The sequence below is a fragment of the Boleophthalmus pectinirostris genome, unplaced genomic scaffold, assembly GCF_026225935.1.
Source record: "Boleophthalmus pectinirostris isolate CB_2022bp ecotype Guang Dong unplaced genomic scaffold, ASM2622593v1 HiC_scaffold_19, whole genome shotgun sequence".
NCBI lineage: Eukaryota > Metazoa > Chordata > Actinopteri > Gobiiformes > Gobiidae > Boleophthalmus > Boleophthalmus pectinirostris.
This window is the reverse complement of record NW_026571140.1, coordinates 40,100,144-40,117,060: the sequence shown is the minus strand read 5'-3', so window position 1 is coordinate 40,117,060 and position 16,917 is coordinate 40,100,144. Positions and strand designations below refer to the sequence as shown.

The 16,917-nt window shown below is 40.7% G+C and overlaps 1 protein-coding gene across 1 annotated transcript in view; it reads left to right on the top strand.

Moving 5' to 3' along the window:
- Positions 1 to 16,917, top strand: part of LOC110168037 (CD82 antigen-like) — a 97,444-nt gene that overhangs the window by 50,708 nt on the left and 29,819 nt on the right. Inside the window, exons 2-3 of the mRNA XM_055154666.1 lie at positions 3,660 to 3,731; positions 6,460 to 6,523. Coding sequence (XP_055010641.1) covers positions 3,669 to 3,731; positions 6,460 to 6,523 — 127 coding nt within the window. The 5' untranslated portion in view covers positions 3,660 to 3,668. The remainder of the gene's footprint in view (positions 1 to 3,659; positions 3,732 to 6,459; positions 6,524 to 16,917) is intronic.

The window sequence follows — 16,917 nt, the reverse complement described above, 5'->3', positions numbered from 1 at the left end:
GGACTAGACCTAGGCTAAATCAGAACTATATAAGGACCAAACTAGAACCAAACCAGGACTGAGCCAGAGCTAAACCAGGACTAAACCATAACCAAACCGGGACTAAGACAGGACTCAACTAAAATTTAATCTGAACTCAACCTGGACTGGACTTGGGCTAAACCTGGGCTAAACTTGGTCTATTCTTAGACTATATAATGACCGAACTACAACCAAACCAGGATTTAGCCAGGACTAACCCGGTCCAAAATGAGCCTAAATCCAAACCAGACCATAAACAACACTCTGAATAATATTACTCTTATTTTGTCTCTGTAAAAATGACCAAGATGATTTAGAGTTAAAACAGGAAGTAGATGCGATCGATGGCCCAAACATGTGACGTTATCTCTCAGAAGTGAAAGACGAACGACCTTATTAGGACTTCCAGTTTATCTCATCCAAAATCTTGGGTTTGTCAGTCACCATTCGATAAGAGTTATTTTTAGTCTTTCTACACAATTGAACATATGGGGAGCAGCGGTGGTGGCTCGCGGTTTAACTGTTTGCAGCTGAAACCGTAGACTTTATTTATAAATGGACATGAATAAACCCACAAGCCTCTGCATTCAAAATGAGAAGTGATCATGGGGGCAGTTCTGGTTGAAATTTACTTTACATTGAAAAATTGTCACCTCCCTCTGTAGCTGCTGCAGGGATCCTTGTCGTTTTGATTTTAAAATGTTTGTCCAATACTAAAACAAAGAACAATATATTGCGATATAGTCATGTACACCTTCACAAGCTCAAAATTGTATTACATGAATTTATTTTTAAATCATGAGAACAGTAACTGTAACTCTGCAATTTTTGTGAAAAATATAATTCTTAAAAATCAATTCGCCAGGACTGAACCGGGTTTAAACCAAAGACTAAACCGTGGGGAAATTGTGACTACGCCAAGCCAGGGACTTCACCAGGACGAACCACGAACCAAAGCTGATCTGAGGGACAAAATTGGACCAAACTGGGGACTAGGCTGGGGACTAGGCTGGGGACTAGGCTGGGGACTAGGCTGGGACTAGGCTGGGGACTAGGCTGGGGACTAGGCTGGGGACTAGGCTGGGGACTAGGCTGGGACTAGGCTGGACTGGGGGACTCTGCTAGGCTGGGACTAGGCTGGGGACTAGGCTGGGGACTAGGCTGGGGGCTGGGGACTAGGCTGGAGACTAGGCTGGAGACTAGGCTGGGAACTGGACCGGAAACTGAACGGTACACTAGACTGGACCGGAGACTCGACCGTACCCTGGCCTGTACACTGGTAACACAGTAAATGTAACTCTGCAATTTTTGTGAAAAATATGATTCTTAAAAATGTATTAGAAAATTGTGCAATGTAGTTTCACGATATATCACTGAATCACTCCATGATCCTGTGTTTTGTTTTTGTTTTGTTTTTTTGTTTGATAGTTTTTTCACCATTTTGTTGACTCTGGGTCCAAATTTGCCCCTGTAACTGCTTGTCTCGATGATCTTCATTTGACTGGAGCCGAACGCTGTGGGTGACGTCACATTCCTTCAGTCCACTTCTTTATTTAGTCTACGGTTGAAACGCATTAGCCACAGAAATGAACTGATATTTTATATTTATTTTTTATAATGTATTTTTATAACATCTCAATATAAGACCATAAGAAAAAACTAAAAACAAAAAAAACAACAAAAAACGTACATACAATTCTTTTAACCTTAACATTTGATTTTGTGACCTCCTTTCCCCGTGTTTTGATCTGAAGAGCTGTAGACCGCACTGGTTTCCTTTAATCCCAATGTAAACTGTGTGGATATTCTGGATTATGTCCCAGATCTGAGTAAATCTGTCACCTCCTCTGTCTATAGCTCCAAGTGTCTGATAGTACAGTTAAGTCAACCTGAAAAGTATTCATTGAGCTCTGTAAACAAAAGCGTCACTACTTCCTGTTCATTTTTTAGCTCTGTGTTTATGCTGAGTCATGCTGAAATGAACAAATATTTAAAGATAAAACACTGGACCAGGAGCCGTGGGTGGATGTCACTGAAAACATGTTACAAAAATACAAATAAAATTAATACTTCAGCAAAGAAAGAGATGTTTGTGTCTCAATGCTAACGCCGATGCTAACGCTAATGCTAATTTTGATGCATAATAAATATTACAATAATGCCACAAGTTCACAAATTACAAAATTACATGTACAAAATAATTCTATATATATAAAAATAATCAGATATTTTAATAATAGTGACTGTTAGCTGCTAGCCTGCTGCTGTGAACTAAAAGAAATCTAGACTAGATCTAGAACTCAAAAGGATTTACTCTTCTGCTATGGTCTTCACAATATATGCTCAAACAAGACATCCTGCTTTAGTTTGCTTATTGTCATTGTAGTTACACTTACAAATCAATCTAAATTAAATCTCAATTTGAATGGAATTAATTAACAAATCCCAAATATCCCACTAGAAAGAGTCTTTCAAAATAAATTTTTAGGAGTAACTATAGACCATAATTTAAACTGGAAATCACACATAAATAAAATTAGAAATAAACTATCCAAAGTGACCGCAATTATATACAAATATAGATATATCCTAGATAAAAACAGTCTTTTTATTATATACAACTCGCTGGTAATGCCCTACATAATTGAGAATTTGGGCAATACTTATAAGACTAATACAAATCCAGTCTTTACCTCTCAAAAAAGGCAATAAGAGCATCACATTATCATCTTGTAACGAATCAACCAATGTGTTATTTATAAACCTTCAAACGCTGAAATTTTATGATTTAGTCGACCTTTATACTCTGAAAATCATGTTCAAAGTAAACAACAATCTGTCAAAATCTTTACAGAACATGTTCAAAATCCGAAAGAGCCAATATGAGCTCAGAAGTACGGCCATGTTTATCAAATAGAAAATCAGAACAAACATTGTGAAATTTTGTAAATCTGTTAAAGGGCTGGAGCTCTGGAACAATTGTACAGAAAACCTAAAATTGCGCACCAGTCTCTTTCACTTTATAAAGAAGTTTAAATGTTCAACTCTGGATAGATACAAGAATTATGATACTTAGTTTGTGCTGTAGTACCTTGTTGTACTGTTTCTGATTTGTCTGTTTCCTCTTGCTGTATTTATGAAGATGAAAAGGTGTTGAGATGACGCTCTGATAAAGGAAAAAAGGGTAGGCATAATAAGCTTAAGCTTCAGCCTACACGTTTTCGGTCTGTGTATGTTAAATATGACTGTCAAAATATACCTATGACTGAAATAAAAATAAAAAAATATTGTAATTTTTAAGTATTGTCATTTCCTCCACAAAATGTGTCTTATTCTGCTTTAAAAAAAATCAAACCCTGTAGTTTAGATCTGTACAAACATGTTCTCAAATGTGATTCTTGTGTTATTTGTCAGTTCAGATTTCAGTATTTTTTTCACTTCTTCTAGCCGTGAAACTTTGAACAGAATCCTGTCGTTAAAGCTGCACTGTGTAACTTTTGTGCACCTTTTAAAACACAAATAGAAACACGTGTCATTAAAAAAACGCACTTCCCCAAATCGTTGCCGTTGCAATATCACATCGGTTCCACATTTATACTTTCTCTCATCTTTTATGTGTGTGTGTTTTTGTGTTTCAGATCAGAGCCATGGGAAAGGGCTGCCTCGCTGCCACCAAGTACTTCCTGTTCCTCTTCAACCTCATCTTCTTTGTGAGTATTTTATCAACAACAGATCTGCAGCTGACTGAACTGAAACCAACAATTTTACTATTCTGCAAACGAGAAGTTCCTACATTACGCAGAATTTCTTCTAGTGAGCTTTAAGTCATGTTATAATGTTGTTACCTCCTCTAAAACAGACCTGGAGTTGTGTTTGGTTTCATTCACACATGTTTAAGTAATCGTTTATTATTAGTCTGTTTATATCTGCAAAGCTCAAAATGCTGTGGTCCACCTTGTGATGTCATGAAGCAATAGTTTTCAAGTGAACACACACCTGGGCATTGTCCAGTTCTCCGGCCACATACGGCTCTTTGGTTGACTTTGACTGGCCCGTCTAAGCTATTTTGGAATTATAAAATAAACATATTTAATTATTTTACTTATTTAATTATTTAAAGCTGCATGGCTTTTATTTTAGAGGTGATTTAAATTACAATTTTTTATAAGGCAGCCTCACTTTTTCATTGCTTAGTTGTAACATATAAACTCTTACCAGTCTGAGCAGCTCGTCAAAACAATGACATTTACTGTTTTTTATAAAGAAATACAATTAAGATTACACAGACTTGAGTTAAGCATTTTGGCTTGATCCTCCACAATATTTTCTGTTTTTTATGTGGCCCCGTGAAAAAAATAAAAGTAGTTAACATCTACCTCAGGAGTGTCAAACTCAAATTCACACAGGCCAAAATTAAAATTGGGACTAAGTCGTGGGTCAAACTAAATATTTTTTGAAAACTGAAACTGAAATCTGCATGTTTTCTCTTCTTTCAAGATATATGTTAAACCTTTTGTTATTAAAATAAATGTTTAATAATAGTTTTGCTTAAACATTGAATCCAGAACAAGCAAAATATAAAATAACAACATTTTAACTAAATAATAATTCAATCGTGAGCCAAATTTGTTTCCCCGGGCCTGAGTCTGACATGTCTGATCAACCTTTTACATTTAGTTAAGTGGAGATCGGCAATTCCAGGTCTGAAATCATCCAAATGATTCTAGTGAAAGTGTGTGGAGTGGAGCATTTCCTGTATCATCACCACATGACATCACAAGGTTGAACAGAGTTTTTTCTGTTTGTGAGAAGAACTCTAAGGGTTTGTGTGTTAAACGTGTGTGAATGAAACAAAACACTCTCCAAACTCCAGGTCTGTTTGTGATGAGGAAACAACATTATAACATTGATCAGAAAGTAGCAGTAATATGGGCCCTTTAAGTTCAGTAGTAGCAGTAGTCGGCCCAGAGCCAGGTCGACTCCTCAGGATATTTTTTGGCTACCGTTTTTTCACTATACTGTACATAAGTCAACTCTTTTAAAATATTGTTTCTATGGAAAAAAAAATGCTTAATCCCATATGAAATGGTAATGCCTGAAAGTTCTGCTTTCTGGCGGTTTGTGGTACAGTGAAGAACTTTGGTCCTAGTAACCGTTTCTCTCTAGATACAAAGGTCATCTTGGGCTTAAATTGAAGCTTATAAACTTGGGGAGTTTTTCAGGTACATTTGAGGCAGTGATATATGTAATAAAATGCTTGAAAATTATCTCTTTTGATGATGAATTTGTCAAGCGGACACACATTTTTTTTGTCTTTTTGGGGGTGATATTTGACAGTAGAAAGGCAGCAAGCGCCAGAATATTTTTCTGCTAGTTTCCCCCATGTGTCAGGATGCACCATGCAAAAGTTTAAGGGTATTTGACCATTTATGCAGTTGCAGAACCTTAATATTTACATTTACATAATTTTGCCAGTAGCTTTTCCTAAATAGGATGTTTTTTGGGGCCCTGAGACCAGAGTTTGGATCGGTCCCTGTCAACTTGTGATGGTCCAAGATATAACAGGAAATAATAGTGGAAAAATAAGCAGCAAAAAACATCCTGAGGAGTGAAAGTTGCTCCTGGCGTAAAGTCCTTTTCCACATGTTGTAGAATTTACATTTTACACAACATTTTTTGCATCTTTACCTTGATGTTTTCTTTAAATTTTGCACATTTTAGTCAACATCAACTCAAACCTGGAGCGTCGAAATCCTCCAGAGACTTTCTCCTTTTTTCTATTGATATTTGGCGGTGACTTCTCGTGCTGCTGATGGCGTATCTCGGTGGTGGCACGTCTAACTGTTACCATGGTGACGCAACGCACACATTACAAACAAGTCAGAAAAGATTTGAGATAGTCTGAAAACTCAAGAAAAAAATACAAAATGGACTTTAATTTTATGTGAGAGAGATTTGTTTGTCTGGTATCGAACATGAAGCAGTATTTGGGGGAGAGGCTGAAGGAGCTCTACACTACACATCGCTCTTCTGTCTTCGCGGTGTCGTTCTTAAATCCGAGTGTTTGCTGAAAGCGTTAATCTGCAGAGGATGAAGCACACTGGCCTACTTCACACTTGTGTAAAAGAAATGAAATCAGATCAGCTTAAGACCACGGCCGCCCAGAGGAGTGAAGGAAGGAGAAGACGGGGGGAGAGAAAGGAGAGGACGGAGGAGGAAAAAAAGAGGAGGGGTATTAGTTTCTGCCCTTTCCTTCTTATTATTTATTTATAAAAAATAAAATTGTTTAAACCTTGATGTATGCACTCCCTGTTCCCTCAAATCAAAATCCCAAATGTCTTTTATTGTTGTACTGTCTCACAATAAAAAAAGAAAAAGAAAAAAGTACTTATTTGCCATAGATTTGTCACTGACCCTGACCTTTTCTCTGTGTTGTAGCTGCTGGGAGGTGTGATCTTGGGCTTTGGACTGTGGCTCCTGTTGGACAATCCTGTGGGCTTCAGTGAGTAGAACTTCAACAAACTAGAACTTTATTATCCAGCTGGAACGGTCAGACATAAATAACTAAGGCTATGTTCACACTGCAGCCTGAAGTGACCCAAATCTGATTTTTTGGCCCCTATGTGACCTGTATCTGATCTTTTAATGACAGTCTGAACGACACAGATCCGATTTTTTTCAAATGTGACCCAGGACACTTGGATATGTGCTCCTGAAACCGATACATATCTGATCTTTTGACATGTGACTTCAGTCTGAACGGCCAAAGCGCATTAATTTGACTCACACGTTATCAACAAGCCACAAACGTCACTATTCTGCACTGAAGTAGGTGAAAATTGTTAATGAACTCTGTGTGACTGAAGTGAAGCACATCAACCACTCACCACTCTTGGCTCCGTCTCCACATCCACACGTTCCTTTCAACGGACGTCGCTGCGCTGCCGCTGCCCACAAAACACCACGACCAAAAACCTCGTCCTTCTCCTTCTCAATCTCCTCCTTAAAACAAGTAAGTTGTTCATGTTCTGGCTCCGGTACGAGAGGAACTTTAAAATCTCCAGGTGCTCGATGCTGCGTCCATGTTTGGACAACTTCTGTAAACACAGAGACGCTCGCTGCGGTTGACGTCGTCGTGTCTCCAGTGCACATGCGGGACACTTTTGGGCCGTTTAATGTTCACACTGGAGTCACATACAAGTCACATTTAATTGGAAATGTGAACGACCACGCAAAAACATCGGATTTCACAACAAAATCGGAATTGAGCGTTCAGCCCTGCAGTCTGAACGTAGCCTTACTGCCTAACTGCTGACTTGGCATTATCATTGAAGTTGTATTTTAAGGATAGACGGATACACAGGTAGTTATATAATACTTTATTGATCCCGAAGGAAATTAAATATTTGGCAGCAGCAACAATGAAACAAATATTAATATCAGCCGATGGAGTTTCCTCACAGTAAAAGTTGGAGTGAGAGAAATGAAATGATAAAAACCTCCATAAAGTAAAAACCGTGTGTGATGTTTTCTCTAAAGTTTGGTTTGTGTTTGACGCTGTGGTTTTAACCGTCACTTTGTGTGTGAATCCCCCCCTCTCCCTCTCTCTTCCCCTCTCCCTCTCCCTCTCTCTGTCTGTTCCACCTGTCTATTCCCTCTTTCTCCCCCTCCCTCTCCTCTCCTCTCCTCTTTCTTTCTTTCTCTTTCTCTATTTGCCTGTCTTTCCCCCTATACTTTCTCCTGTCTCTCTCATCTCTCCTCTCAATCCTCCTCTCACTCTGTCATTCCCTTCTTTCTCTCTCTCCTTCTCTTTCTTGCTCTTCCTCCATCCCTCCCTTTCTTTCACTCTTCTCTCCTCTCTCCCCATCTTTCTCCTGTCTCCCTTCTTTCTTTCTCTCTCTCTGCTTGCCCTCTCTCCCTTTCTCTTTTTCTATCTCTCCTCCCCTTCTCTCCCCTCTCTCTGTCTCCTTTTCTCCTTCTCCCCCCTCTCTCTCCTTTCTTTTTCTCTCTCTCCTACCCCCTCTCTCCTCTTTCTCATTTTCTGTCTCTCCTTCCTCTCTCTCCCTGCTCTTTTTCTCTCTCTTCTCCTCCTCTCTTCTCGCTTTTTTCATTTTCTCTCTCCTCCCCCTCTCCCCTTGCTCTTTCTCTTTTTCTCCCTCTTCCCCCTCACTCCCTGCTCTTTCTCTTTCTCTCTGTCCTCCCTCTCTCTCCCTTCTTTCTCTTTTTCTCTCACTACTCCCCTGTCTCCCCGCTCTTTCTCTTTTTCTCTCTCCTCCCACTGTGTCCCGTCTTTCTCTTTTTCTCTCTTCCCCCTCTCTTCTTGCTCTCTTACACTTTTTCTCTCTCCTCTCCCTCTCTCCCTTCTCTATTTCTCTTTTTCTCTCTCTTCCCCCTCACTCCCTGCTCTTTCTCTTTTTCTGTCTCTCCCCCCTCTCTCCCTTCTTTCTCTTTTTCTCTCACTACTCCCCCTGTCTCCCTGCTCTTAGTCTTTTTCTCTCTCCTCCTGCCCTCTCCCTTATTTCTTTTTCTCTCTCCTCCCACTGTGTCCCGTCTTTCTCTTTTTCTCTCTTCCCCCTCTCCCCTTGTGCTCTTTCTCTTTTTCTGTCTCTCCTCCCTCTCTCCCTTCTTTCTCTTTTTTTTTATCTCTCTTCCCCCTATCTCCCTTCTCTTTTTCTCTCATTACTCCCCTGTCTCCCCGCTCTTTCTCTTTCTCTCTCTCCAACTGCCCTCTCCCGTCTTTCTTTTTCTCTCTCCTCCCACAGTGTCCCGTCTCTTTCACTTTTTCTCTCTCCTCTCCCTCTCTCCCTTCTCTATTTCTCCTTTTCTCTCTCTTCACCCTCACTCCCTGCTCTTTCTCTTTTTCTGTCTCTCCTCCCTCTCGCTCCCTTCTTTCTTTTTATCTCTTCCCTCTATCTCCGTTCTTTCTCTTTTTCTCTCACTACTCCCCCTGTCTCCCTGCTCTTTCTCTTTTTCTCTCTCCGCTTGCCCTCACCCTTCTTTCTTTCTCTCTCCTCCCCCTCTCCTCCCTCTCTCTCCTTTCTTTCTCTTTTTTTCTCTCTCCTCCTCCTTTCTCCATTCTCCTCGCTCTTTCTCTTTTTCTATCTCTGCTCTCCCTCTCTCCACACTATTCCTCTCTGTTCTCCCCCGTTTCCTTCATTTCTCCCTCCATCCTCTTTCTTGCACTACCTCCCTCTTTCTTTCTTTCTTTCTCTCAACCCCCCTCTCCTGCTCTTTTCCCTCTCCTCCCCCTCTCTCCCTGCTCTCTTTTCTCTCCCTCTCTCTCTTCTTCATCTCTCCCTCTCTCTCTGTCTTTTTTTCTTTCTTTTTTTCTTTCTTTCTTTCACATAAGGCTCAGTGTGTTTGGTTGAAGCACAGAGCTCAGTGCTGTGTCTGTGCTGCAGGTGTCTCCTCCTCACACACACAGACCTCTGTTTAACTCCGCCACAACCCCACACTCCTCCTCCTCTTCATCCTCCTCTTCCTCACCCTCCTCCTCTCTGCCTTTACACACTTTAACTTTTTAACATTTGTGCCATCCAAATATAAGAAACCTTAAATAATTCACATAAAAAACTTTAAAAACACGATCCGTCCTCGTTGGAAATGACCAGGACAAAGTCAGTGACAGTCAGAGGGGCAGAGGTGGGACGTCTTTGACCTCAAGTCCGAGTCAAGTCCAAGTCGAAGTCTCGAGTCACTGGCCCGTAAGTTCAAGTCAAGTCCAAGTCGTCTGCTTTGAGCCTCAAGTCATTTCAAGTCTTTAAACCAAAAAAAGCACCAAATAAAGCTTAGATTTTTACAGTTTGTATGACTTTTAAACTAAATAGTACTTAAAAATCATGGAGTATTTATATGTAAGAGTTTTAGAAATTGACATTTTTTTCTTTTTAAATGTCTTGACAAGATCTTGGTGTGAATCATTACAGTCAGAACAGAAAGAATTCAGATTTAAAAGTGCGTATTTACAGTTATTTTGTTGTGTTTTTGCACTGAAATGGAAGGATCATGTTCTTTGTAGTTCCCTCTGTTTTACTGCATTGTACTTTATATTGCTGTAGTACTTTTGAGGATACTACATCACAGTACTTCAGTTACATCCAAAGTACCAAACAGAAGTGGGAGGGACATGTTCCAGTTTGTTTCTTTAAAATCCAGCACCGCATTTATCATCAACTGTAAAGACAAAAGTATTTTCTAAAAAACATTTTTTTTTTTTAAGAGAAGCATCAAGTCTTCTCAAGTTCGAGTCAAGTCCGAGTCATTGAGCTTCAAGTCCAAGTCGAGTCCCGAGTCTTAGTCCATTTTATCAAGTCAAGTCTCAAGTCCTAAAAATAGTGACTCAAGTCTGACCCGAGTCCAAGTCACGACTCACAAGTCCCCACCTCTGGATACGGATGTAACGATATTTATTGCGATATTTTGTGAAAGCTGTGAAACAAACTGTTAATTTGTGACTTTTCCCTCTTAAAATGCCTTGACAAGACTTAATCCAAAGAACTAAGACTTAAAAGTTTTAGAACTGTTATTTCTTCATGTCGTCTGCACTGAAATGGAGCAAAGGATCATGGTCTATGTAGTTCCCTCTGTTTTTTCATCCATTGCTGCACCATAACTCTTCCCTGGTTCAGTCCTGCTTTAGTCCTGCTTTAGTCCTGCTTTAGTCCTGCTTTAGTCTTGCTTTAGTTCTGCTTTAGTCCTGCTCTAGTCTTGCTTTAGTCCTGCTTCAGTCTTGCTTTAGTCCTGGTTTAGTCCTGTTTAGTCCTGCTTTAGTCTTGCTTTAGTCCTGCTTTAGTCCTGCTTTAGTCCTGCTTTAGTCCTGCTTTAGTCTTGCTTTAGTCTTGCTTTTAGTCCTTTTAGCTTTAGTCCTGCTTTAGTCCTGCTGTAGTCCTGCTTTAGTCCTGCTGTAGTCTTGCTTTAGCCTGCTTAGCTTGCTTTTTAGCCCTGCTTTAGTCTTGCTTTAGTCCTGGTTTAGTCCTGGTTTTAGTCCTGGTTTAGTCCTGGTTTAGTCCTGCTTTAGTTCCTGCTTTAGTCCTGCTTTAGTCCTGCTTAGTCCTGCTTTAGTCCTTGCTTTAGTCTTGCTTTAGTCCTGCTTTAGTCTTGCTTTAGTCCTGCTTTAGTCCTGCTTTAGTCCTGCTTTAGTCCTGCTTTAGTCTTGCTTTAGACCTGGTTTAGACCTGGTTTAGCCCCGGTTTAGCTCTGGTTTAGCCCTTGTAATTCGAAATATTGTAATGGTCCACGATATTGTGAGAACTTTGACGATACGATATCACGATATTTTAGTTGAATATTATTACATCCCTATAGTGACAGCAGAAAGGTGTTGCAGTGTAGTTGCCTCTTAAATCCAGAATTAAATCTTTCTGGGCAGTGCTTTGGCTCAAATACTGTACGTGTTGAAGCTTGTGCCACAAATGTTACGTAATGCAGCTTTAAAACGTTCTCTGACAAGGGAAATCACGAGGTCTCACACTTTTAAAGAGTAAATTCAAGGCAGTGAAATCCAAATTAAGTTTAAAAAAAAAAAGTATTGCAATGTTTACAACTGTACACAGGATTTTTATGTTTTATTTTTATTAAGTGTGATATTATTCAAAGTGAAAGCAGTGCAAAAGAAGATTTTTTTCGGTCATTTTCTCGTCCCCTCGTGGGGTTGAGCAGCCCCAGCCCTTTACCCCCTCCGCCCTCCGCTCTGGCCCAGACGCAGGGCTCTGGGCTGGGCGGACTCTCCTCCACAGGCCCCTCTCTGTGTGGGGCATAAAGGAGACGTGTTCGTGGTCACGTGAGCGTCAGTGAGGGGCTGAGATCACCCGAGTCCTGCTCCAGTCCTGCTCCAGTCCTGGTTTAGGTCTGGTTTAGTCCTGATTCAGTTCTGTTTTTTTCATGGTTTAGTCCTGGTTTAAGTCTGGTTCTTGAGTCCTGGATCTTGAGTCCTGGATCTTGAGTCCTGGTTCTTGAGTCCTGGTTCTTGAGTCCTGGTTCTTGAGTCCTGGAGTCCTGGTCTCCTTGAGTCCTGGTTTCCTTTGAGTCCTGGTTTCCTGGTGAGTCCTGGTTTAGGTTCCCTGGTTCTTGAGTCCTGGTTCCAGTCCTGGAGTCCTTTTGAGTCCTGGTGCTTGAGTCCTGGTGCTTGAGTCCTGGTTCTGGTTTCCAGTTCTGAGTCTTGTTTTAGCTTTGGTTTAGCCACGGTTCAGTCCTGGTTCAGTCCTGGTTCAGTCCTGGTTCAGTCCTGGTTCAGTCCTGGTTCAGTCCTGGTTCAGTCCTGGTTTTAGCCCAGTTTTAGCCCTGTATCTGTCATGGTTAAGCTGTGGTTCTACTCTGGTGCTTGAGTCCTGGTGCTTGAGTCCTGGTGCTTGAGTCTTGGTGCTTGAGTCTGGTGCTTGAGTCCTGGTGCTTGAGTCCTGGTGCTTGTGCTTGAGTCCTGGTGCTTGAGTCCTGGTGCTTGAGTCCTGGTTCTGAGCTTATTCAGCTCCAGCTTTGTTCAATCCTTTGTTGAGTCCTGGTTTATGACCTAGTTTTTGACCTAGTTTTAGACCTGGTTTAATCCTGCTTTAATCCTGCTTTAGTCCTGCTTTGGTCCTGCTTTAGTCCTGCTTTGGTCTAGGTTTAGCCCAGGTTTAGTCCAGGTTTAGTCCTGACTCAGTTCTCTTCACATGTGATCTGATTGAGTCACTGAATTAATTAATGACAAATACAGAGTCACACGATTTTTATTTTTCCAAACCTCGAGCATCAGAATATTTTAACATTTTATTCTCCTTTTGCTTTTAAAGACGCAGATATAATGTTTCACAATATGAAATTAAACCTCTATTTGGGAAAACCAGGTGATGCCAATAGACCAATTTACAGGTCAGATCTGCGGAGAGGCGACGCCGCCTATAATAAGAATGTCTGTTTTTTCAAGACAATAACAAGAAATGTAAATTAATAAATGATATATATGTTTAATGCCATACTTTGGAACATTCTACATCCTTTCAAAATTATAACATCTCCATGGAGACAAGTAAGTGACAACATCCAGGCCAGCTACAGGTCAGATCTGTGGAGAGGCGAGCCCACTCACAGCTACTATGGATGATTTCCTAGTCAATAAAAACATTTGTAGAAGTATAAATGCAATTAAATAAGTGTAAAGCTTTACTGTGGAACATTCTAGACAAAAAAATAACATCTCCAGGCAGACGCTCCACCAGAAAAGTTACATAGTGCACTTTAAAATAATATAAAATTTCTAATCCAAGGTAGAGCTGCATGTTTTGGGAAATGTGTTATGTTTTGATAAAAGGATTTAGGTCAAAGTTAAAATTTTAAACACGTCCAGAAGAACTGACCAAAGAAAAAAAACTAAAAAATCTGACCTGACAAACAGATGTACGGAGTTAAAGTACAGGGTTCGCAGTTTTTCCGCAGAATAAAACTGGAGATTTTGTTGTTTGTGGAAAAAAATGATGTTTCTTCGAAAACTTCAGTCTGTACGATTTGCCAAGTGCGATCAGTCAAATTATGTTTTCAATTCAATCATGATTAATCTTGCGGCCGGAGAATCCAAACCCATAGCTCCACGATTCTCAGTTCCAAGTCAGGAGCCGCTTTTTGGCAGAAGTTCGGAGTCTGGAAGAACATGGAGCTCCAGAGACCAGTGAACCAGGACCAGGACCAGGACCAGGGTTTATGGAGTTTTTAATGAGGAAAATTACACCGTTTAAGAGTCGACAGCGTGAAAGTAAGAATCGACTTTAGCCAATGTGGGACAAGGCCAAAAAAACAAAAAAGAAAAGTAGAATTCTAATCAAAATCAGGATCAGACTGTTTGGAGTTATCAATGTGAAACTATTTTCTCAACATGCCTCCCGGCCGAGCATTTTTAAAAATCAGATCTTCAGATGTTAAACTGCACTGAAACAGAAAGCAATTTGTTGTTTACTTACTATTTTTTGTCAACACAGAAGAGACGCAGGTTTTCATAAACGAAACAATATGAGGAATTAGTAGTTTACAGCAGGGTTCCCCAAACCCCGGGCCGCGGACCAGTACTGGGCCGTGGGTCTTTTGGTACCAGGCCACGAAAGCACGAACCCCCCCGTGTCTTCTCCCGTGCGCCGCGTGGACTGCACCTCCTCACGTGTTTCCCGTGCCTCTAAAACCAGGTCTAAATCAGGACTAAATCAGGGACTAAGACTCAGGACTAAGACGGGACTAAGACGGGACTAAGACGGACTAAGACAGGGACTAAGAACCAGGACTAAAACCAGGACTAAAACCGGACTAAAACTGGTATAAGTCCTGGTATAGTCCTGGTATTAGTCCTGGTTTAGTCCTGGTTTAGTCCTGGTGTAGTCCTGGTGTAGTCCTGGTGTAGTCCTGGTGTAGTCCTGGTGTAGTCCTGGTGTAGACCTGGGTTATACCGGGTTTAGACCGGGTTTAGACCTGGTGTAGTCCTGGTTGAGAGCCTGGTTTAGGCCCTGGTTGTAGGCCTGGTGTAGTCCTGGTTTAGGCCTGGTTTAGACCTGGTTTAGGCCTGGTTCAGTCCAGGTTCAGTCCAGGTTTAGTCCCAGGTTTAGTCCTGGTTTAGTCCTAGGTTTAGTCCTGGTTTAGTCCTGGTTTCAGTCTTGGTTTAGTCCTAGTTCAGTCTTGGTTTAGCCCTGGTTTAGCCCTGGTTTAGCCCTGGTTTAGCCCTGGTTTAGCCCTGGTTTAGCCCTGGCTTTTAGTCCTGGGCTTTAGTCCTGGCTTTTAGTCCTGGCTTTAGTCCGGCTTTAGTCCTGGTTCAGCCCCGGTTTAGTCCTGGTTCAGTCTTGGTTTAGCCCCGGTTCAGTCTTGGTTTAGCCCCGGTTCAGTCTTGGTTTAGCCCCGGTTCAGTCTTGGTTTAGTCCTGGTTCTGTCTTGGTTTTGCCTTTTGTAGTTCCAGCCAAGTCAGTTCTTTCTGGTCCGCTGAAGTTAAAACAAAGTTAAAACTCAGATTACAATAACAATCCTCAGACAGAACATGCCTACAGTTAGCACCACACCTCCAGGGAACGCTCCAAATTGTCAGCACACATTCTGGAGACAAAACTCACAGAACTGACAAATTTATCTTTAAAAAAAAAAAGTACTTTAAATGCAAAATAAGTCGTCTTGTCTGATGCTGTTAGTGTCTGTAGATCTCATGTCTTTATTACTGGTCCCATGAGACGGTTTCTTCTGCTGCTCAGATCAAAACTGCTCAAGTGAAGACAAAAACAGACCCAAACACCGGAGATACACACTTCACTCACACATCACACACACACACACACACACACACCAGAGCAGTTCCTCTTTTTAAAATGTAAACAAATGATTCAAAAATGCAGACTGTGCTTAAAGCTGCATTGTGTAACTTTTCTGGTGGAGGCTCCGTCAAACGTTTTTCTCCATGGAAATGTTTCGCTTTGTGTCGAGTGTTTCGGGGTGTGGTGCTAAACCGTACTTTACTCCTGGTTTAGTCCTGGTTTAGTTGTGGTTTAGCCCTGGTTTAGTCCTCATTTAGTGTTGGTTTGGTCCTGGTTTACTCCTAGATTCCTGTACAACAACTCACCCTTATGTAACAGATAATACTCCCTACAACTGTACAACAACTCACCCTAATGTAACAGATAATACTCCCTACAACTGTACAACAACTCACCCTAATGTAACAGATAATACTCCCTACAACTGTACAACAACTCACCCTTATGTAACGGATAATACTCCCTACAACTGTACAACAACTCACCCTAATGTAACAGATAATACTCCCTACAACTGTGCAACAACTCGCCCTTATGTAACGGATAATACTCCCTACAACTGTGCAACAACTCACCCTTATGTAACAGATAATACTCCCTACAACTGTACAACAATTCACCCTTATGTAACAGATAATACTCCCTACAACTGTGCAACAACTCGCCCTTATGTAACAGATAATACTCCCTACAACTGTGCAACAACTCGCCCTTATGTAACAGATAATACTCCCTACAACTGTGCAACAACTCACCCTTATGTAACGGATAATACTCCCTACAACTGTGCAACAACTCGCCCTTATGTAACGGATAATACTCCCTACAACTGTACAACAACTCACCCTAATGAAACGGATAATACTCCCTACAACTGTACAACAACTCACCCTAATGTAACAGATAATACTCCCTACAACTGTACAACAACTCACCCTAATGTAACAGATAATACTCCCTACAACTGTACAACAACTCACCCTAATGTAACGGATAATACTCCCTACAACTGTACAACAACTCGCCCTTATGTAACAGATAATACTCCCTACAACTGTACAACTCACCCTTATGTAACAGATAATACTCCCTACAACTGTGCAACAACTCGCCCTTATGTAACAGATAATACTCCCTACAACTGTGCAACAACTCACCCTTATGTAACGGATAATACTCCCTACAACTGTACAACTCACCCTTATGTAACAGATAATACTCCCTACAACTGTACAACTCACCCTTATGGAACAGATAATACTCCCTACTCTTGTGTATAGTGGTGATTTTATATGTTTTATTTTTATCTTAAAATTTTAGTTTGACTTGTACGTTTATATTTCTATAATTATGCTTTATTTGGCACCTGTCTCTGTCTTTTTACTTTTTACTCTTGTGGATCAATAAAGTCTCAATTTAAAATATAGATTTTTTTTTTTTTTTTAGAGTTTTGAATTCAGGTTTCAGTAAACGCGTGGCAGTGAAAAAACCTTGAACTACAGACTGAATTCTTTGAGCCAGGTTGAGGTTTTTTTTTTTGCCAAAAGCTGATAAAGCATGTTTCACAAATCAAAGGATGAATTATTGTAAATGGCTTCTGATTTTTCTGGCCTGTGAAATTCATTGGAAAGTAAAATGGGAATAA